The sequence below is a fragment of the Mya arenaria genome, chromosome 11 (assembly GCF_026914265.1).
Source record: "Mya arenaria isolate MELC-2E11 chromosome 11, ASM2691426v1".
NCBI classification, from domain to species: Eukaryota; Metazoa; Mollusca; class Bivalvia; order Myida; family Myidae; genus Mya; species Mya arenaria.
The window spans coordinates 68,956,006-68,979,757 of NC_069132.1; the positions used below are offsets into that span (position 1 = coordinate 68,956,006).

Here is a 23,752-nt window from a genome sequence, read left to right on the forward strand (position 1 = left end):
GATGTTTTCCACATAATTATACACTCTGGAAATAAAGTGAGCAGCGGAGCATTCTGGGCCTTACAGTAGATCATATAACAATAGTGATCACTGGCTCTATGAAAAATACAATACATCTTAACGAGTTTTGCTTGTATGTTTCGAAGTCCTTATAGTTATAGTGAAAAATAAGGCATATCTGGAATATAAGTGAAAATAATGTTTTGAATTTGATTCAGGAGTTGCGACTTAGTAAACCTGGAATTTGAACGTCCTTGTTTATTTGGAATGGTATTAAATGCTAGCTACTAGCTAGTTAAGTTGATTATTTGTAACAAATATAAAGATAAACAGTGCATTTAATAAATGATATCAAGTGTCAGATTGGATGTGATTATTATAAACAATAGTTTTGGCTCACGTGCGTAATAAAACTCTCTGTTTATGTAAACTGTTGACGCACTTTTCATTCTTGTTATTCTTCCTGGGAAAAACCTGTAGCTAACTATTAATAAAATTGTGTTTCTAGGAAGCCGAAAAGGCCGATCTGAGGGTAATTGTGTTGTAAATGAGTGATATCGAGATGGGTTTCTCGATGTTATATTGAACTGTTTGTTATATATATCCGAGTTCACTTTGTGGATTTTATGTTTATGTTCCTTGTAAATCATAGAAATTCTTTGGGCAACGGACTTAAGGTGCTGGAACAGTGCGACGTAAGTCCTGTAGACTCTGGTGTATGTATATGAGCTGAAATCAGATACGAAATATAAGGATATAGCAACGTCTATACAGAGGTATGTTTTGGGGTTATGACCATGCTTTTAAAAGAGCAGGGTATTTAAAAAATGGGGCAATGTTTCAGGTATAAAGGGGACATTGTATCGGGCTGTAACATACTAAAATATTATGAATTTTACAGAAAATGTTAAAAAGTGTCTTTAATTAAAATAAAATTGGGGTTCAGCTGCCAAATAGGTTATGTTTTGTATGCAGTTATACTAATTAAATAAGTGTAAATGAAATAAATTAAAATGATTAGCTTTTAATTCTATGAGGGCAAAAGTATACATCCGACTCAAGTGATTATTGAATTTTATGGGGGATAAAAAGAAGGGTACACATGTTAGTCTCCATGAGGCCCCGGGCTCTTGGAAAAAGGTAGGGCGCAGTACCCTTCTAAAAATCTTCAGCTGAGCCCCTATTTGTGTGCATGCTTAACTATCGTTGTAAACCAATTTTGAAACATACCATTGTTAACAAATATTATATTATAGGTCGATGCTTCAGTTGAATTCCAAAACCCTGTTTGCCAAGTTAACCCTAAAGCTAACATCTATAATACCTTTTCCCATTTAACTGCCAAATAGTTTTATTGGAATTGTTGCTATTACATGTTCAGTTGATGGAAGAACGCTATTATTTTAATGTATGAGAATGGTTGATCAATGTGAAAAATAACTTGTGTAACTCGTGTTTGCTTGGTCCCTTTTCTCTGGTCATTGTAATAAAGGATTTGTTCTCGTTTTATGGCGTCAGACATCGTGAAATGCAGTTTCATATGAATACAGATTTATTTTCATTTTATTTAATGATAATAACTGGCCAGCATATTATTCCTTCCAGGATAGGCCAAGACTATAATAATTCAATTTTCAATAGCATAACAACGCTTTTCTGAAAAATATAGCATTTTCTGCTTCATTATTGACAATTATCAACGATATAGCTTTCATTTGAACTATATTCCTTCCAGGCTTCCAATTGCTGTTTTGTGGTCGCCCCTTTGAAGTCGGTAAAATAACTCTTTAACACAGTTTAAAATAAAAAGATAAATAATTATTTTCAATTATTTTCTTAGATTTTAATCGAATATATATGGTATTTTCCCAAGTTTTGTTACATTTGCTTAAGAAAATCTGTTAAACTCGTCCGTGACCTGTCAAAACAAGGACATTGTTTTAAGACTGTAAGATCTAAAAATTCAGAATATTAACAATCGTTTGAAGCATTATATAGCGTTATTTAACATTATAAATGATATCTCTCTTTATCTGTAAAATAATGTTTATATCACTAAGTTTGCGAACAATGTAAGATACATAAGCTATGTAAACATTCTAAGTAACTGCATTTAATTGAAACAGCGGATAAGTACACTGTCATTTATCAGTTAATAACTGTTCATATTGCATCGTTGCTGATAACCGGAATACAACTTGGAAAACAAAAAACGATGCCGACTATGGTCCAAACTTATAATCCTCGTAGATTTAGACACTTTAGACGCTTGATTTTATCAAATCCGAACCATCGACTTATTTAGATGTCAAGAAGATTCATCAATCTCGACATCAGTGATAAAGGCCGAATCAAGATATATCGCTGTGTCAAATTTTGCGAAAAATAATATGCAACTTATTGTTGTTGTTTTTATCAGGCAATGATAGTTCCAATTGTTTTTTCATGAGAAAATATTCTTGAACAGAACTTAATAGTATCGAAGTTCCCCCAAGACGCTTGTCGATGGAATGATTATACTGTGACCTCTATGTTTCAGTTATATATATCACGGTCGTTTCAACAATGAGTCGCCGAGCGAGTTTGCTCGCAAAACAAATCCCGGAAGAAAAGAAACCAAAGGGTGTCCGCTTTCCAGACGAGCTTGTCTTTCTTGACAACATAAAAGAGAATGACGTGCATGCCCTTGGGTCCATGCTAAGGAGAGCAAGTCTACAAGTGGATATCAGTGCAATTAACGTTGCAGGTGGGTAAGAGTTTAGACATGACATAATATATAATATAGCATTTAGTGCCATGCTAAGGCACGCTGGTCTTTAAATAAATATCAGCGCGGTTAAAGACAAAGTGCGTGTTAATTCATGTAATCAAAAAGTGGTTACCAGCGCAGTGAGCGTCGCAGTGGTATTATTGTTTAGCGATGTATGTATAATATAGCGATTGTTACCATGCTAAGGAAACCTGTCTACACGAGTATATCAGCGTAATTAACGATGCATGGGAGTCAAATTATTTAGTTAATTATGTCTAAGACCGGAGGCCCATGGTTATTAGAATTAGTATCCAATTATATATATCAATGTTGTAAACAACGCCGGTGAGTTCGGCATAACTTGGAATGGTTCCATCGGCAAATATAGCACTTGAGAAAACACATAAACAGTAAGTTGTTTATGTTTTGTATCATTACAATTTCCCTTGCGTGGAACCCGATGTATAAATATAAACGAATTTGATAGACTTTTGAATAAATTTGTTACTAAATAATAATGCGTTATATGTCGTTATCAGGTTTGACGCCGCTGCACCAGGCGGTTCTGGATGGGAACGAGGCGGCCGTACGACTGCTCGTGGCTCACGGAGCGACGGTCAACAAACAGGACGAGGATTCTTGGACGCCGTTGCACGCCGCATGCGCAGAGGGACACGCGGACATAGCCAAGTAAAGAATCACTGGCAAGAATACTCTATCCTTGGAATGGTCCTGAGTTTTTAATAATTAAGTTTGGTTGGATGTCATCAAGCCTGACAAATATTGGGCTTTCTGGCACTCCGGTTTTCCCAAAGGCATATAATACCACTTTCTCACTTAACAGTCTGTCAACGAGCGCGACCAAGACCCGTGTATAATATATAATAAATTCGTTACTATAGGTCCAAGTCGATTTCAACGTGTCCTGAATCATGATCAAATGAGAGACAAAAACAACATTAATCACACACTCACACAAATCAACATGGTTGAAACTATAAACTAGTACATTTGACCTAAGTTCTTGTGTTAGTTCCGTTCCGAATATTATTATTTAAAGATTAAGTAAAATAAACAAATTGCCTCACTGGATATTAAGAATGTCCGTCGCAAATTGGCACTCTGGAATTGGACACGTCATGTCGGTGCTTCACGTCAGGTGTTTTATGTAAGCATGAAACCAAAATCTCTGTCTGACGCATGGCCGGTGTAACGTTGTAAAGTGACCCCCATAGAATAATGACCCCCCGGTCATTATTTTATATAAAATAATGACCATTTTCTATAAAATACTGACTCCCCTTATAAAATAATGACCCCCCGATTTTATCTGTAAAATATTGACCCCCCCCCCCCCACTTAGCCTGTTACTAACATATCTATATCAATTCAAGTCACTGTCGTGTTTCTATGGCTTTTATATTTGTTGTTGTTGTTTTTGCTTCTGGAGCCGCTGCATGTTACTGCTGCAGAAGCTGCTGTGTCTACATCTATTGAAATGAAATATAAAATTGCTTCCATTTGAATTTCATTTAAATTATCATCAATGTAATACAATATACATAAGTCGCTTTAACGTAGCTGTATATGATTCAACTTCAAAGACAACATTGTTCTACTTCATCTGACGTTAGATAGCCTTTGTTCATACCGTGGAGGCATTGCTTAAAACGAATGTGTTAAAAATGCAAGGCTTTGAGGAGCTATTTAAGCAGTCACTGTTCGTGCCATGACTTACATCAAAGTCCATGATGTCACTGAGCGGTGTTTTTTATGTTTTATGCAGACTGCATCATTTCTAAAAATAGTTCCTTTGATTTACCTCAGAAAAGCCGCTCGTTCAACATCAAAGAAAACGACAGCGACACCGAAAGCAGTTCTACGTAAACGCGTGTATATATAAAGGTCTGTGGTAAGCAGTCAGTCCAACCTTGCAGCATGGACGAGAAAGATTACACAGATGTTGTAGAGTTTGTAAAAAATGGGAAGTATCCCGTTTCTGTAAAAGACAAGAACAAAAAGAGGAATTTTCGTAGAAAGTGCAAACCTTTTATTTTTGATGACGGGTTGTATTATAAGAAAACCAGCTCATCAAAACGTTTGCAAGTTGTTAAGAAAGGGAAGACAGATGACATCATTCAGAGCATGCATGCATCAGATCACGGAGGACATTTGGGAGTTTCAAAAACGTAAGTTTGATATAATGATTTCATTATCATGACCAAAAAGGAACTTGTGATTCCTGTGAGCCTGTGTTAGATATGACATTTAAGATTATTTAAATTAGTACGAAAGCTGAATAACAAAAGCGTCAAAACGTGACTGAACTCGTAATAACGAGATAAATATCTCGTAAAAACGACTAAGTATCTCGTTATAACGAGACAACTATCTTGTTATTAGACTTGTACGGATTATGACGGACACGGACACTGAGAGCGAACAACCGACAGGCAGGGGATACTCTCAAAGTTATTTCATGCTTTAAAACAGTCATGTATGTATAAATAAGGCGTATCAGATGAGTCGTTTTACAAACTAACATTAAGCTCTAGATCTTTGTATCAGTTATGATTAATTTTCGATTATAATAACTGTAAATATATTGTGAGAACAGTCCGAACGCAATATTTTGGTTTTCGCTGACAAAACCATTATACTGAAAAAGGTAAAGAATATATAACGGTACTTGATTTTAAAGTTTATAATATAGGTGAACAGGTCTTTGGATCATTCCATTATTAGATAAAACTGAAATAAAGTGTTTTGTCTATATATTGTCCGCTTTTCATGCCAATAGTAAATGATACTGGTTTATTTTGATATGCAGTGTGCAATATTAAAGTATAGTCCGTTTAAAAAAGCTGATTATGAGATACGAGTTTATTGTCAATAAATAGGGGTGTAATGATCGGATGACTCCAGGTAAATGTTATTGTTTTGATAAGTATTTTATTTACTTGATGCATTAGCATATTCACTTTAATTTAATTGTCCTCTAAAATGCTCTGTACTTAATGAAATTACAGATATTAATTTCTCATATAGAGTCGCTGGCCCAGTGGTATCGTTCAGATCTATGACGATAGCGGTTGTGGGTTCGAACCTCAAGTGAGGAAGTTTTTTTTATGCCCCCCCCCCCCCCACAAAGTGGGAGGCATATAGTGATTGCACTGTCTGTCCGTTCGTCCGTTCGTTCGTTCGTCCGTCCGTCCGTCCCGTTTCGTGTCTTCGTCATAACTTCTTAACTGTTGAATGGATTCGAATCAAACTTCACAGAATTGTAAAGCACCATGAGAAGGTGTGTCGCGTCCAACTCTCAGTTCCCCAGGTCCAAGGTCAAGGTCACACTTAAAGGTCAAAGTTCAAATCTTTCGTGTCTTGGCCATAACTTCTTTACTATTGAATGGATTTGAATCAAACTTCACAGAATTGTAAAGCACCATGAGACGGTGTGTCGCATCCAACTCTCGGGTCCCCCAGGTCCAAGGTCAAGGTCACACTTAAAGGTCAAAGTTCAATTTTTTCGTGTCTCAGCCATAACTTCTTTACTATTGAATGGATTTGAATCAAACTTCACAGAATTGCAAATTTTGAGTTCAAACATTTCAAGGTCAAGGTCATCCTTCAAGGTCAAAGGTCAAATTAAGGTCAATGTGCTAGGGGGGCATTTGTCTCTTACAGTGACAGCTCTTGTTATTTCATTTTTGGAAAGAATTACATAGTTTGTATTTAGTAATGTTATGTAAAAATCTAAATCACGAGAACCTCACTTATCTCGATTTTGCATGTATAATTCAAATAAGGTCCGAGTACACATAATAAGTAGACAGTATCCTCCAAGTAAACTATAAGAATGCCAGGAAAGTATTTGAATTCCGCCGAAAAGGAAAAGGTTGTATCTGTGCACTTATGAGGATCGAACCCATGATCATAACATGTGTAGTGTTCCGCATTCTTCCATTATACCACTACGCCACAGTCATTGAAAGTTGCTTATGTAAACTCAAAACTAATTCTAATAATTCTATCGTCATTTAGAACATTTAGAACAACATGTATTGGATTTCAACTTGTCTCAGGTGCATCCATGGCTAGCTTTATTTTTAGTAATGATACTACAGTGAAACTTGTAATAGGTGACTTTCCGTGAGACCTTAACAAAAAGGTCACGTATGACTGGGAGTCTTTTAATTCAGGTCCACTAACGTCAAGTGTTTCAATTTATTATTTGTTCTTGTAAATCCTGATGCCTGTCTTTTTCTTGGATTATGGTATTTAAATTGATATAAGATATTCCCTATTTAGAATATGTATACGTATTTGCATTATTATTTGTCTAATTCCTTTTTACTTGTTTTGCAAGCCATTTTGTCTGCCGTGATATCATATTACTGCACATCGGTTGAGTTTTCAAATCCCGCGTTTATTCATCGGGTAATGGATAGGTTTATATGAGATTATATTTCCATCATATTTTATTATTGTTTGGTAATACTAAAAGGAGCAGGGATTTTGAAATTTCGAAATTTTAATTAGGTTGGTAGCTCCAATTCGATTTTCTCACAAGAAAAGTTGTTCGTACGGATTATATAAAATGAACTCGTGCATCCACAGATCGTCCAATTTTGGACATATTAGAAGTTATGGTTAAATTGACTTAACTCAGATAATAAAAGAGAAAAATAAACATTTTTGCCATAGCACACAGTAAAGTTAACACGCTGGTAAGAAATCCAAGATCCGAAGCGCTATATGTTAATGACTGAAAAATGCATGAAATTCGTTTAATTAAGCCATATTATCATCACGGGGTGCAAACATTACGGTCGTTTGTGGCGTCAGACAGGGAGTCTTTTAATTCAGTCAGTGACTTTATATAGATTTTTTTACGTCAGGCGGTCGTAAACAGGGTCGTATACGGCAGGAAGTTGTCTAAATCAGTGAGTCGCTAAGGCAAGGTTGACTGTATTTTGGTAACTTATCTGGACTAATAGTTATGTTTGCTTTGTTTCAGATGGGAAAAGATTTCGACTAGGTTTTACTGGAAAGGATGTTTCGAAGATGTACACACGTTTATACAGAACTGCGACAACTGTCAAAGAAAGGTGAACCTGAAGAAAGCAAAGAAGCCACTGCGACCTATCACAGTTCCCGCCGAGGCTTTCAAGCAAGTGGGCATGGACCTTATAGGTCCTCTAGAAACCTCTTATCAGGGTAAGTTTTGTCTGTCGGTTTGTTGGGCTGCTTTGGTAGACCCTGGTGACTTTGACTCGTAGACAATATATGTCGGGGCATTGTGGTGCCGCATAGCGGTGTTGCTGCATAAAGATGGTCAAACAAAATTATGCGGCGATTTTCAACGCATGCAGAGGGCATGTTTAGGCGGCAGAAAGGCCCCCTTTCGCCGCATAAAGAAACCCATTAAAACATAAACGATAATTACTAGTTACTTCTATGAAGTTTCAACCAGACCAGGATCTAGTTTTATGTACTCACTCTCTCTTCCTCTGAAAAAGTCTTAAGTTCCGAAGGTCATTCCATCTTAAGTGGGGGCATATTTTATTCACTATACATTATATAGGGAAAAAAATTGTGAACGCAACTTCTCCTACACCGCTTGGTGGATTTTGTTCAAACTTTCACAGATGATCAACCTTAATGTGTAGATGATCGTAAAGACAGGAATTTTGGCTGTGATTGGTTTTAGCAAAATTATGGCCTTTTGATGTTTTATTCACTATACATTATATATGGAAAAAAAATTGTGAACGCAACTCCTCCTACACCGCTTGGGGGATTTTGTTCAAACTTTCACAGATGATCAACCTTAATATGTTGATGATCGTACAGACAGGAATTTTTGCTGCGTTTAGTCTTAGCAGAATTATGGCCCTTTGTTGTTTTATTCACTATACATTATATAAGGAAATATTTGTGAAGTAATAATTTTGGTATTAATATACTTATTAATTTCATATTTGAACACAACAAAGCTTTGAACTGGACCTTCAAAAAATTAATATGAAGATAACCTTGGCCTCTGAATGACCTTGACCTTCAAATTTAAAGCCTCATAAGGCCTTTGTGTTTGGAGTGGCTGCCACTATTTTTGTGACTAAAGTATACTAAAGAAATTATATATTTTTCAAGTTAAATTATATAAGAAATAACTGTTTTCTTAAAGCTTTTTAACAGATTTGTATATCCAATAAGCATTATAAGGAAAACAAAATATTTTATTACCTCCCTTAATTCTTTTTACTATATGTTTACATGTAGGATAATTAAAAGTGAGTGTTTCTTTACGTTTTATTGTTGACATTCCCTATTTAGACAAATGTTAAACCCATTTTTAACATAAAAATAAAAGCCTTATGGGACTTTAAAGTTTGAAATTTCCCAAAAGTGACTAAAACTTTGCTATTTATTTATTAGTTTTCTTCATGCTTGAGCACAACAACCTTTTTAAGACAAACTTAATATGCGCTAAAGATCAAATGATATAACATGTTACTAAGCATCATGTAGGGGTGCACCAGTGTCCTATGGACACATATCTAGTTGTTTTATGCGTGGCATGTCGCCGCATAAAGGTGGTCACCCTCTATATGCGTTGAAAATCACCGCATAAACGAGTCCGACCACCTTTATGCGGCAACACCGCTATGCGGCACCACAGGGCATAATAATGTTATGACCCCCGTAATAATACTATGACTGGGGGTCATAATACTATGACCGGGGGTCATAATACTATGACCGGGGGTCATAATACTGTGACCGGGGGTCATAATACTATGACCGGGGGGTCATAATACTGTGACCGGGGGTCATAATATTACGACTCCTCCACACATAGGAAAATGAGTCTCACACAAACCACTATATGAGGGTTATTTTCTGTGTGAGGCAGAGTCATAATATTGTGCCCCCGGTCATAAACTGTGACTGGGGGTCATAATTTTACATCTCCCCTACACATAGAAAACGCCCTTCACATAGTACCAACGGTTGCACTGCTCATTTTTAGTCACTATTATGCATAAAAGTAATGATGCGACTCATATTTCTATAAGGATCAGTTTGCTAAGTTACAATATACTTATATTGATAAAATCACCATGTCCAGTCTTCACGTGGTTTGACGGTGAAGTTAATGCTAAATGATGGTGGAAAACAACCTACTGGGTATTTCACCTCTGTACCACCGTACTCATTTGAAACGTTGTAATACATTGTAGTCAGTTTAACTTGAGATTTTTAGTTACTGGAGCGGTAGAGACGTATCGGTAATGCACCTGTTGAGTGGTGGTAAACTGAAATAGATTTTACGCAGTTTACGATTAGTTACAAGCAAAGCGACCGCCCATGTGAAACAGGGCCATGTGCGAAAGCAACTGCATTTCTTTTTAAGCACTGTAAATATATGTCGTATTTTTACGGGAAAACCATAGTTTATTAAATTAAATTTTGATAGTTCTGTATTTTTACGGGAAAACCATAGTTTATTAAATTAAATTTTGATAGTTCTGTAACTTAAACGCCGTCGACGGTTGCCAGCTGATATGTCAATGTACCAGCTGTTTATGACCTGTCAGTCAAATATGATCAGGCTTATTAGTCCCCTACGAGGACTATAGGAATGCCCTCCGTCAGTCTGTCCGTCCGTCCGTCTGTCCGTCCGTCCGTCCGAAAATCTGGATCCCGCGATATCTTCAAAATACTTAAAAAAAATTCATGAAACTTGGAATAGTGATAAAGGGCAATATGGAGATTATGCACGTCTTTTTATTTATTTATTTTTTTCGTTTTTGCGTCCGTCTGTCTGTCTGCTTTAAAAAACATTCAACACATCTTTAACCTAACTGGATTCCACTATATCTCCAAAAGTACATTGAATTTTTTTATGGAACTCCCCTACCGGTGTAACCGAGATAGGATTGCCCTCCGTCCGTCTGTCCCGTCTGTCCGTCCGTCCAAATTTTGTTTCCGGGCTATTTCTTGAAGACTATTGGCCAGATTTCAATTATTTTTTTTAAGAGTTATAGCATTTGACTAGCAATTTGCAATTTTCAAGCGAAATGAATGGGGGATTTTTTTCTTAAAGTAGTTTGTATAGAACATATCAACTGTAAACTTGAGAAAGATATTATTAAGAAACAGAGTAGTGCTTTTTTATTTTCCTTCCATTTTTGTCGAGCCCACCTTCGGTGAACTCGACCCTTAGTCGCCAGGTTTTGATGTTCGCTATATGTGCGTGCATGTGTCCGTCCTGATTTTTACGGACCATAACTCCAATTTGAATGAAAATGGAGGAATTTCTGTAAAAACTTCACACAAGTGATCACCTCCATGAGTTCTAGTTCTGCGCGCATGAACTGGGTTTATGGGTCAAAGGTAAAGGTCTTCTTAGAGATCACTGATAAATGCTTGTGCAGGGCATATCTGGTAACTGCATGAAGAGATTTTTTTTACTATAACTTCACACAAATGTTAACTACCATGAGATCTAGTGTCGCACGCATCAACCAGGTCTCCAGTTAAAGGTAAAGATAACAGAGGTCATTAGAAGTGCTTTTCTAGAGGATATCCTATATGCATGAGGGAATTTTTATGCAACATCTTAAAACTGCGATGCTGGCCCGTAGACATGCAGAATGAAATTCTAGTTTCTATGCAAACTCAAACTTGAAAAGAAACATCTATCGGCTGGGGATATACTAGTATTGTCTTTGACAATGCATCGTTGATTAAAATAAGTATTGTAAAATGCTTACATTTATACATTTCAGGAAACAAGTACATTGTCGTTATAACAGAATATTTGACAAAATGGGTAGAGGCAGAAGGGATTCCAGACAAGTCATCTGAAACTGTACTATCAGTATTCACAAAGTTTGTCACGACACATGGTTGCCCCAGCGTATTAATAACGGATCAGGGGAGAGAATTCTGCAACGACTTGAATGAAAAGTTTTGCAAGCAGTTTGGGATAGAACATAGAATTGCATCAGCATATCACCCACAAACAGGAGGACATACTGAAAGATTTAACAGGACTTTGTGCGATATGCTTGTGCACAGTGTAGATTTGTCGCAGAAAAATTGGGACATTAAGTTACCATACGTACTGTTTGCCTATAGAACGTCTAAACATGAGTCGACGAAACAAACACCATTCTATCTTGTGTTTGGAAGGCACGCACGCTTACCAATAGAACTAGACTTAGCAATGCAATCGGATGATAACCAAGACTCTGAATTGTCACTAAAGGAAAGAATAGACTCGTTCATTAAACTGTCGTGCAACAGAAAAGAAGCATCGTCCAATATTAAAACGGCACAATCGAAGCAGAAGAAATATTACGATTCTTCACTACCTAAAGACGATACAGCAGGTTTTGAAGTCGGCGACCAAGTCCTTCTTCATAACACCAGAAAATTGACGAGAAAAGGAGGGAAATTGGGTCTAAAATGGAAAGGACCATTCAAAATAACAAAAGTAACTGGAAAAGGCACTTATTTCCTAGAAGGAATGAAAACAAGTGTAAGTGGGAACAGACTGAATCGCTATAGGCAGAGTAATGACGATGCTGCTACAGATAACACAGAAAAGCGACCAACTGAAGGTCCAAAAGATGACCACAGTCTAATAAACAAAGAAACAGGAACCCAAGCAAACGAGAAAGCGTTTGAAAGACCTGCAAAAAGAAACGATAAATCTGACGACTGCAATCTCCCTCCAAAAAAGAGAAGAGTATCGCGAGAAGATGTTGCAACACAACCTACCAATTCTACAGAATCTACTAATCAAGAACCCCAACCATTTCAATTCAGACCATCTAATCAAGAATGGCAGGAACAAATCTCGAGTGTATTTAAGTCGGCAGTCAAAAACACGTATGCATCCGGTCCAGACAAATATATACGACGAGACGCCAAACCTACTAAAACTGTAAACATGCGTGGGGATGGCAATTGTTTGTTTAGAACATTCAGTTATTTAGTTTTTGGCGTACAAACACACCATAGCTTGATAAGGCAAGCGATTGTTGACTTCATGAAAGAAAACGAAACTCTAATGAAAGGCATTACACGTGATTCGGTTTCCAGATATCTAGACACGTCAATGATGGCCTCCGAAAACACTTGGGGAACAGAAGTGGAGATATTTGCTTTTGCAACTCTCACCAGAAGCGTTGTGTATGTTTATTCACAGTATGGCAGTAAGGAACAGTGGCGTTGGTTAGAATACAAACCGTTAGGCCTCATTGGTGGTAATTTAAGGGGTCGAGCAGTGTACATTCAGAATTCCAGCGACCATTTTGTCCCGGTGCTAGAGGTAGATGGCGAAGAGTTCTCAAGAAAGCCATACAAACGAATTCGGAACCACATTCCAGAAAGATACCACGCCCTTATAAGTGATGACATATTAGATGCTGCTTTAGTGAATTGTTACGCAGACGAAGCCTTGCTATTAAAACTTGACAAAAGTGTAAAGACTGTATATGTGAAGGCTTTTACTAACACGCCTTACAATGTAGAAGGGCTGCGTGGGTTATCTGACGAGGTGGATGCAAATATTTTCAATATAGTATGTGACTGGAGCGATGTCGAAAACATACTTAATTGATAAGTGACACGTGCAAGAATAAATCAACAACTCAGTGGAGAACGATACAATTTATGCTAAATTTGGTTTAACATATTGCATCTGATGAGCATAACAATGCGTGCTAAATATACCTTGTGTGATTTACTAACTAAAATAATAGCTTAAGATATAAACATATGTGACATGTAGTTTTACCAAAGCACAGGTCAACACCCTGGGACGTTTTGTTGGATTCGCCTCTATATTCCATACAGTTTTAAATAAAAAGTCCTTTCGTTTATGAAATTGTCCTTATTATATACCGAACAACACTCCCGAACCACGGATATATAGGATCTCACATGAGTTGTCATATGATATAAGATTTTATTAAACGAGCTCAAGAAAATGTTACATAGCGAGCCTCGGGCGAGCTTTATAACATTTTCTTGAACGAGTTTAATAAAATATTATATTTTTTGACAACGAATGTGAGATTCGTTTTATCACATGACTTAAAACATAAAAATAAAACATATAAAATAAACCCTTTTTAACGCTATGAGTACGCACGCTTTTCACGCCTTTTTTCTATATGGAATGTATTGGCGGAAATGAGTCACGTCAAAGTTATATTACACGTGTTAAATATAAAGAAATTCGTAATGATTATATTACATGAAAAACAAGCGATGTCATGTGATAAAATCAGATCTAGCAAATTCAACGATAATGCTACCAAGACCCGTATCTATATTCACACAAAAGTAAAAACACTCTAGAGGCCACATTTTTATATGAATCTTTATAAAATTTGGTCAGAATGCTAGTTAATTCGAGTGAGTTTAAAACTGAGTCATATTAGGTCAAAATTAGAAGTATGTCCGTCCGTCTGTCCGTTTGTCCGTCCGTCCGTCTGTCTGTCTGTCTTCCGGTAATGTCAAACACCCCCGGGGACGTAGACATGGTTGCGCGTCAAAATCGCAAGAAGGTTTAAAGAGTAGTTTAAAAAGATTTAAAAGAATGTTTAAAAGGGTTAACTAGAAATACATTCTGCATGCCCACGGGCAGATGTCGAGCCCGCTTTGTAGGTTTAAATTTTCACAGAAAGATTCATAATGGACATTTGTGAAGATGAAAGAATGATAATGACCTTGACCTTTGATATTGTGACCCCAAAAACAATAGGGGTCATTTACTCAATATGGGTGATCATCCTATCAGGTTTGGCAGCTGAAGGTTGAACAATAATTAAGTTATTGAGCGGAAACCGTTTTCAGTTTTAAGGTCTATGTAACCTTGAACTTGTTATTTGACATTTGACCTCTAAGTGTGACCTTGACCTTTGCCACAGAGACATAATTTTTTCGCGCGACACACCGCCTTGCCATGGAGAACATTTATGCCAAATTATATTAAAATCCCTCCATCCATATAGAAGTTATGCTCCGGACACGGATTTTGCGCCGACTCCAAGTGTGACCTTGACCTTTGACGAGCGGATCTGGGTGGTGTGCGCGACACGTCTTCTAATTAAGGTTAAAATATATCTCAAGTTAATGTTAAATTCCTTCAAAAAATGAGCGAGATATTTCGTCACGCAATCTGATTGGCACATACGAAATAAACAAGTCTCCGTGACGTCATATGGGCTGGCCACCGCTCTTCCGAATAACGGACGCGATCGTCGTGTTAATAAGATGCAATCGATTTTCTTAGAAGATAATCCAATAAATCGACTATTATTCTTTTGATATAAGTAGAAATAATATAAATGATAATATAAATATAAGAAATGAACGCCTTCTCGCTATAGTTCAACGGGTATATGAATACAACAAGTAGCGTGCATAGTTAACGTAAACCCCTTCGGGGTTTACGAACTATGCACGAGACTTGTTGTATTCATATAATCGTGAACCGACGCGAGAAGGCGTTCATTTCTTAAATATAGCTGCACTGAACTGCTCAGGGGTAGGGAGGAGGGCAACAGTAAGTGGTAGGTTGTTCCAATGGTACACAGTCCTGGGGAAGAAAGAACATTTATGATAATAAGAGGTTGCTGTAATTAACCTGTAACTCAGATCTTTTGCATGAATTGCTTATCCTTTTTGTGCTAAATGATTTCTAAAACCACTTTTCGAATGGTCATGAAAAGAAAAAAGGGATAATATTTTTAAGTCATTCATCATTGCTAGTTCCATTAATCTGTGTGGGACGTTTAATCACTATACAACTTTGATGACTACGAAAATGATTCAAATCACTAACAAACACTTGTCACTTACAGTGCACTTACAGTGATTCTGCTTGTATAATTAATAATTATTTAATTTCAATCGCAGAGAGGTTTATATAGTTGACTCCTAATCCAGTTGCACAGATTCGATTCTTAGGCGAGGAAGCTATCGAAGTATGTTACATCAGATCAGGATTAGACGAGTTCTGGTAAGAAGTCCAACGATACTAGATTGAAATCCAGCCACCCTCGCCCCCTGAAAACTAGCTAGTTCTGTGATTATAAATATTTTTGATTGTTGATATTCAAACAGGCCGTAAATTACAACAAGTAGTTGCGTATTTTGTTGATGGAACGTTCCTATGCAGTCCATCGCCTATGTTTTAAATGATAAACTGAGCAGCGCACAGTTTGTATGCCTGTCACCCATACACGACCCTGGTAGGCGTCGAACTCACAACGGTGAGGGGCAAGTGATTCTCGGTCGGAGACTTTAACCATTTTTTCTTTCCACACAAATAGGCATCGGTAGTGGTAATCCCTGAAGCTTGGATCAATTCCATCTAACTGCGGTCAAAAAAAAACGTGCAGTATGGACGCATGCACGGACGGGTGCCATCTCTCCTCCGATGTCTATGGATGAAGATAATTATGTTGTGCAAGTGTACCTTAGATAGGTTAGGTCAAGGTTTGGATTGGGGGGGGGGGTCCTTATTCTATAGGGGGTCACATTTCTACGTGAGGGGTCATTTTTCTACGTGTGAGGAGTCATAATATAATGACCCCCCAGTCATAATATAATGACCCCCCGGTCAATATTTTATATAAAATAATGACCGGGGGTCATTATTTTATATAAAATAATGACCGGGGGGTCATTATTCTATGGGGGTCACTTTACAACGTTACACCGGCCTGTCTTTCTGTAGGTTTTCTTTAAAAGCTTAACAACTTAGTATAATATGACGGACAGACTGACTGATGATCTGTTATAGAACTATAGAACAGCTTGATATTACTTTTGACTCAATCTGTAACTTAGTATTATCGATGGTGCGGAACACGTGTTTTGAGTAATATTGTCTTTTTCGAAATTTGTACTCTGGTCGTAATTTATCATGTGACTTTAAAAAATCTCCTTTTAATATGTCAATGAAAATTTTCCGTTTTAGATTATTGCTAAGTTAGTTTGAAATAGATCCAACAAACATGATTTCCCGAAGCCTGCATTCCGCTGTTTCAGGATATCTCTTGAACGTATAACATTATGATTTAATGTGTTTGTCTGGTGTATAAACATTCTGTTTTTGCTGCAAATTCCCAAGAACATGCTGTAAATGTTCTTTTTGTTTGTATATTAGTACTTCCTCTCGTAGATCAGCTGATAAAGTCATGATCAAAATGCCTTGTTGCAACTTAGAGTAACTCAATCTTCGGCAAATCAACGCATTGATTTAATTGGTTGATTTGTAAACAACGCATACTGTACATATATGGATCCTTTGCGAATGAGCCCGCTTATAAGTAGTGAGTTTGTGCAACATTGTCTTTTTTGCAAGTTGATTGTTAATACATTTTAAAACGTTTTTGTACACCAAAACTATAAAAAACAAGAAAGGACGTGGCATCTTTAGTCGTGGATTTTTTTTTACTACTGGGCGTGTTCCTCTATTTTTTCATTGTATTAGTATCCATACTGAATGCATATGAACACATTTGATAAAAGGTAGAGGAGCTTGGTCATGAAAAATTAGGAAGTTAGGTAGATGACTTATTGTCCGAGGTTTATGGTTAGAAGTTAAGACTGACAATTTTTCATGAAGTACAAGTATATACTGTTTCATGTTTCTAGGCAGGCCAACCGATCTGAGGAGTATTTTAGACGCTGTGCAAATTTGTTCTGGAAAAAAGTTACATAATATCACTTTGTTCATCTGCCCTTTCAAGAACTGTCAAGCATGGTGTTGAGCAAGTTTATTCTACGAAAAGGAATTAACTATCATGACAATTATGATCAAATCTGTTGTTCCAGGTTTCTACTCGAAAGTGGGGCTGATAGGAACATCTTGACAGACGAAGGCGAACGACCCTTGGATCTCGTGGAACCGTCTGACCTCCCAACCATCCGGGTCATGCTAAGTGATGTGAAACCAAACACTGATAACCAATCGGACGATGATTTCGATGATGACGTCACTCATAATGATGTGAATGGATGACATAGTGATGTGCTCAATTTTGCAAGTTTTGGTGCTATTGTAAATAACTAATCAACTTGTGAAAAATCTTATCTTGTTTGTTTTTGTATCGGATGTAAAACAGGGACAGTATTCAATATAATTATCATTCTTATCCTTAGACATGCCTCAGTGATTCCATTAGTTCTATTGGCCAGTTATTCTTACAATCCAATCAAAACACTCCAATTTTTCTCTTAAACCTAAATTGGTTATTGAATACGCTTCTGATCACTCTATTACATGAATATATTCAATAACATGTATTAGGTCATGTCACAAGATAAATGAGGCATGTATTTAAGTATACATATAGATCAACCATTACATTACAAGGATGTTTCTAATAGCATCTTATCTAAGCAATCTCACTTTTCCAAGCTAAATCACCTAGGTCGAGTCTTTGTCATGTTGTGGGTTGTAATGTTTATCCATTTTCTCATTTGTGAAATAAATGATATTTTTTCTGGAGTCCCTTGCTCAACTTTGCCAACATGAAACTTCTTGGAAAATAAAAGAACAGATATTCATTATAAATGCATTTATTATAAGATAATTATAATAATTGAGACATTTTAAAAATATTAAATATTACTTTATAAATAAGTTTCTTCATGGAAGCTAACAATTCACAATGAAAATAAAATGGTACAAATCTAGGCCGGTATTCATAAAACATCTCAAGTCATTTCTAAACTTGAGTCGATTTTCTGAAATTTTAATAGTCAAATTTAAAGAAAAATACAAATGTTTTCAACCTTATAAGTGTGGGTGTGTTTATTACATAAAAGTATTGATAAAATAGAGTAATTTAGATAATATTACAATATTTTATCATATGAACAGTGACATACTTAACTTAGAAAAAAAGTGACTTAAGTTAGGATAATGACTTAAGTAGATGTTTTATGAATACCCCTGATGTGCTTCAAAAATGAAACAAACAATATCGTGGGGTCAATGCCATAAGGTACCAAGTGACATTAAAAAATAGATGAAATTCCCCGTAATTCCGATCCTTCCCCTAGTCTCCCAGCAGGGAAAAAAATCCCCCGGAATTAAAAATAAATAAATATATATTTAACTTTTTAAGAGAAATTTTTCAGGTAATGATGACAAAGCGAAACTAAAGTATGTGTGTAAAACTGAATGTAAACAAACAACTCCACAAGGGAGAAAATTACTTCATGAATAACAATGAATATTTAAAAAAAAACTTGATAAATGCCATAAGAAACTTTTACATGAAATCATAAATTTTATTTGTGTAACAATGACCAAGGGCAAATAAATATTGCTATTTGGAAAATGGAAGAAGTTGATCATATTTATTCCATTCTCTTATTGTCTGAAAGTCATCATTGCTGATAGTAAGCAGAATTTGGAGGAAGGTAAGCCAAATTTATTGTCTCAAAAAAACATATTTTTCCCATGACATATTTTGTTCTGCAAGTGCATAACAGTATGACATGACAGTTTCATAAAAATATGATGATATATAAAATACTTTTGTATGTCCAAAAAGGTAAAGGTTTTCATAGCAATAACTATATGTGAATACATTTTTTCATAGTGCGTCTAAAATTATTTTGATATTTCGACAATTGATAGCTGATAACAACCAAAATCCCCCTGAATTTTCAGCCTTTCTGAACAAATCCCCTGGAATGGTATCCAGAAATATGGCATGTATGAGCAGAACCTTTGGAACTTTGTAGCGTTGACCCCACAAATTATGGTCTTGATATAAACACAAACAATACATGTACAATAAATAGGCACAACAAATATAAAAAGTATAAAAGCACATGATACATTATGGACACACACAAATAAATATATGTACAGTTAATGTTATCACAGAGGTCTTTGTAGATTATGGAATGAATGGTTATACTACATGTACCTAAAATATACTTCATTGCATGATTATACAGTGAGTCAAGCCATTAACTTGCCTAATTAGCCTTTAAACATAGGTAAAAATATAGAAAAATATTCATCTTAATCAGTTTACCTAGGCTACCTATATGTATGATAATACAGTTGAACTCTGTTATCTCGATATTCAGGTTACAGGTATGTCAAACTTTTTTCAAATATTTTGGGTTTAATTTGACATGTTTTGTATTTCGGTTATATCAAATGTTCGTAAACTTGATTAGATCTTCAGAAAAAAAAGCCACTGTGTTGTATTTTGAAAGTGTTATTTGTGTTAAATGGAAAGATGAATGCACCATCAAAACAAGGACATTTTACCAAGTCAAATTTAATATTTATGTAGTCACTGTATACACTTGTGAAGTCATGGTTATAAAAAGTACAGAAAATGATATATCTAAATCCAGTTGTATGAAATCACAGAACTTGAAGAGATCAAAGTTGAATCATGTGGCTTTAACTATAAAATAATGGGTACAGTACATCACTTCAACTTGGGCAAACATAAAGGGCATGCCATCAGTCATAACAAAGTAAAAGAACATTGTTCAGCATGGCATATACATGTACACTGGTTGAAACTAAAATCCTGTGTATTGACTTTGTTGCCTGCTTGGAGAGATGAATTTTTTTAAGTTTAAAAGGCCATTTCTCTGGAGTTCAATGTGTGATTTTGGCTTTGTATTAAACTTGGTTGAGATATTATGCCAATAAACTTCTAACCAAGTTGAGTAAAGATTGAATAAAAAATGTATAAGTGAGAGAGGATACTTGAAAGTATGATGCTGGACAACATGAGATCCCTATAATATTATGTCTGCAATGCTATAAAGGTTACATAATAAACTAATAATTGAGGTTTTATTACAATCAACTTGCACATGTTTGATTGAATTCAATTATAAACTAGAACTGTAAGCCATAGGCTAACGAATACCCCCCACCCCTCCATGTCTAGGTTGTTTGCCCTGGAGTTAGGCCGGACAAAGCTAATTTTGCCTACAAGGGGAGATAACTCCAGTCAGGGTCATGTGACCTGTACCAAATTCACAGAGGCGAAAGTTTACAACATGGCCATTAATTTCTGAAAGTTTGATAAAGATTTGTTGAATAATAACAAAGATGAATCCCGGACAGGGCTTATTTTGCCTACTTTAACACATCAAGGGGAGATAACTCCAGTCAGGGTCATGTGACCTGTACCAAATTCACAGAGGCGAAAGTTTACAACATGGCCATTAATTTCTGAAAGTTTGATAAAGATTTGTTGAATAATAACAAAGATGAATCCCGGACAGGGCTTATTTTGCCTACTTTAACACATCAAGGGGAGATAACTCCAGTCAGGGTCATGTGACCTGTACCAATTTCACAGAGGCGCAAGTTTACATCATGGCCATTAATTTCTGAAAGTTTGAAAAAGATTTGTTGAATAATAACAAAGATGAATCCCGGACAGGGCTTATTTTGCCTACTTTAACACATCAAGGGGAGATAACTCTGGTCAGGGTCATGTGACCCGTACCAATTTCACAGAGGCGCAAGTTTACATCATGGCCATTAATATCTGAAAGTTTGAAAAAGATTTGTTCAATAACGACAAAGATGAATCCCGGACAAAAAAAAAACGGACGGACAGACGGACGGACAACCCGATTCCAGTATACCCCCCCAAACTTTGTTTTGGGGCATTTAAGATCTACATATGAAGCCATGTTTTAAGTACAAGTTGTACAACTCTGTCATGTTCTGAACTCATGTTTTCTACTTTAATTAATCATTATAATCTTAACCATGGACTCCACTGACCAGCCACTGGCTACCCGATCCACTAGAAAAGTCAAATATTTCCTCAACATGTGTCTTTCTCTGACTAGCCAAACTACCTGTTTAGCTAGTACAAGATCAGAAAATATGTGTCCCTTACCTTAACATGGAATGGTTATTTGTCATGGATTTCATGACTCGGTTATTGACCTTTTATGTTATTGAGTTTTGGCAATACAGAGTAATTTGTAAATGCCCTTGAAAAACCCACACAGAGTAAAACAAAATAGTGGATTTTAATATTTGCAAAACTTGAGGTAAACCGTGCTTTTAACAGTTATTAACACCTATCATTTTAAAAAACAAATTATTGGACTAACACAATATAAAATTTAAACAGTGATACTTTTCAATACGAAGTACGAGCTTGTCTAAATTTCAAACACGAGGCTTTTGAGTTTCGCTACAGATTTGTCTTAAGACTTCCTGGGATATAACACAAGCAAATTGGAACCTAAAAAGCTTGGACTATTTGTATAATGCCATTTATAATTAACTATTTTCAGCCTTCGCTCAAATTTTTTACAACAAAGCAGACAACCGGACAGAGCAGATCCATATTGAACATCCCCATCCCCCAACTACTATCAAACAATGTAGACGTCCATATTGTCATCCCTGAAGCATTGTTTAGCCTCTTGTAGAATGCGCATTCGTGGCCCCATGGGAACCCCTATTTTCTCAAGCCTGTCTTCCGTCATATACGGCAGCTCAATCATCCCAATATGCTCTGAGTGAAAGTTGATCGCGTATCGCTGTAAAGGAAAGAATGAGCTTATAAATAACGCACAAATTTAGTATGAAATGTGTCAATCACTTTAAGTTTTGTAACGGCTGGACAATTATTAACTGAGGCTGTATTCATAAAGCTTTTTAGTGAAAATATTCAACTTAGTGAAATATTTTGATTTTTTTACAACACGTTTTTTCAACTGAGTGAATGAAATATCTAAAAACAAGAGATGCTTGTCAAACATTATGCCCCCGCCCTGAGCGCCATGTTGTCAGGATTATATGGACAATTGAATGAAATATGCATGGACCGAAATGACAGCTGATTTGTTGCCGTTAAGGCAGTTTTAAGATTATGACCATTAAAGTGTGAGGATAGAGTGTGTTATGACCATGACCTTTGACTCTATGCACTCAAAATCCAGAGTCATCAGCTGGTCACCAGAAACCTAAATGTCAAGTTCGAGGGCCATGGGTGCAGGCATTGTCAAGTTATCACACAGACAAGTTTTTTTTCGTTCAAGGTCACTGTGACCTTGACCTTTGACCCAATGACCCCTTAAATCATAAGGGGTCATCTATAAGTCAGATGCAACTCCAAGTCAAGTTTGAAGGCCATGGGTTCAGGCATTGTTGAGTTATCACTCGGACAACCTTTTACCATTCAAGATCACTGTGACCTTGACCTTTGGCTCTATGAATCCTAAAATCAATAAGGGTGATCTACTGGTCAGGCTTAACATCCATGTCAAGTTTAATGATCATAGGTTCAGGCATTGTTGAGATATCAGTGGGAGAAGATTTGTTAACTTTTTTGCGTTAAAGGTTACTGTGACATTGACCTTGGCCTGATGACCCCTAAAGTCGATAGGGGTCATCTACTGGGCAGGCCCAACCTTCATGTCAAATTTGATGACCATAGGTCCAGGAATTGTCGAGTTCGCTTTCAAGGTCACTGTGACCTTGACCTTTGACCCCTAAAATCAATAGGGGTCATCTACTGGTCAGGCCCAACCTCCATGTCAAGTTTGAGGGCCATGGGTGCAGGCATTGTTGAGTTATCACTCGGACAACCTTTTATCATTCAAGGTCACTGTGACCTTGACCTTTGGCCCAATGACCCCTAAAATCAATAGGGACCATCTTCTGGCCAGGCCCAACCTCCAAGTCAAGTTTGAGGGCCATGGGTGTTATCACTCGGATAACCTTTTACCATTCCAGGTCACTGTGATCTTGACCTTTAGCCCAATGACCCCTAAAATCAATAGGGACCATCTTCTGGCCAGGCCCAACCTCCACGTCAAGTTTGAGGGCCATGGGTGCAGGCATTGTCGAGTTATCACACGGAAAACCTTTAACCATTCAAGGTGACTGTGACCTTGACCTTTGGCCCGATGACCCCCAAAAACAATAGGGGTCTTCTACTG

General features: G+C 36.6%; 2 protein-coding genes across 10 annotated transcripts in view; one reads left to right on the forward strand and one right to left on the reverse strand.

Moving 5' to 3' along the window:
* The first annotated feature begins 75 nt into the window (after positions 1-75).
* On the forward strand, positions 76-17,875 carry LOC128207912 (protein phosphatase 1 regulatory subunit 27-like). 3 transcript variants are annotated; one of them, XM_052911104.1, is made up of 5 exons: positions 76-776; positions 1,736-1,774; positions 2,540-2,746; positions 3,292-3,442; positions 17,621-17,875. In XM_052911104.1, exons 3-5 carry the CDS (start codon positions 2,566-2,568, stop codon positions 17,805-17,807), a joined length of 519 nt encoding a protein of 172 aa, XP_052767064.1. In that variant the 5' UTR covers positions 76-776; positions 1,736-1,774; positions 2,540-2,565; the 3' UTR covers positions 17,808-17,875. The 3 variants fall into 3 exon arrangements, with proteins under 3 accessions (XP_052767064.1, XP_052767063.1, XP_052767065.1); XM_052911103.1 differs by lacking the exon at positions 1,736-1,774; XM_052911105.1 differs by lacking the exon at positions 1,736-1,774 and having other exon boundaries at positions 76-695.
* Positions 17,876-18,289: 414 nt separating this feature from the next.
* Positions 18,290-23,752, reverse strand: part of LOC128207911 (uncharacterized) — a 43,195-nt gene continuing 37,732 nt past the window's right edge. For 4 of the 7 annotated variants that reach the window (XM_052911096.1, XM_052911098.1, XM_052911095.1 and 1 more), the window contains exon 17: positions 18,293-22,348. In XM_052911096.1, the coding sequence (XP_052767056.1) occupies positions 22,181-22,348 (168 nt within the window). In that variant the 3' untranslated portion in view covers positions 18,293-22,180. Of the gene's footprint in view, positions 22,349-23,752 lie in introns of all 7 variants that reach the window. The other 3 variants (XM_052911099.1, XM_052911100.1, XM_052911101.1) reach the window with 3 other exon arrangements.

Coding starts and splice junctions, on each gene's coding strand:
- LOC128207912 (XM_052911104.1), top strand. CDS start 2,566: ATGAGTCGCCGAGCGAGTTTGCTCGCAAAACAAATCCCGGAAGAAAAG. Junction 2,747..3,291: donor CAGTGCAATTAACGTTGCAG/GTGGGTAAGAGT, acceptor TGTCGTTATCAG/GTTTGACGCCGCTGCACCAG. Junction 3,443..17,620: donor GGACACGCGGACATAGCCAA/GTAAAGAATCAC, acceptor CTGTTGTTCCAG/GTTTCTACTCGAAAGTGGGG.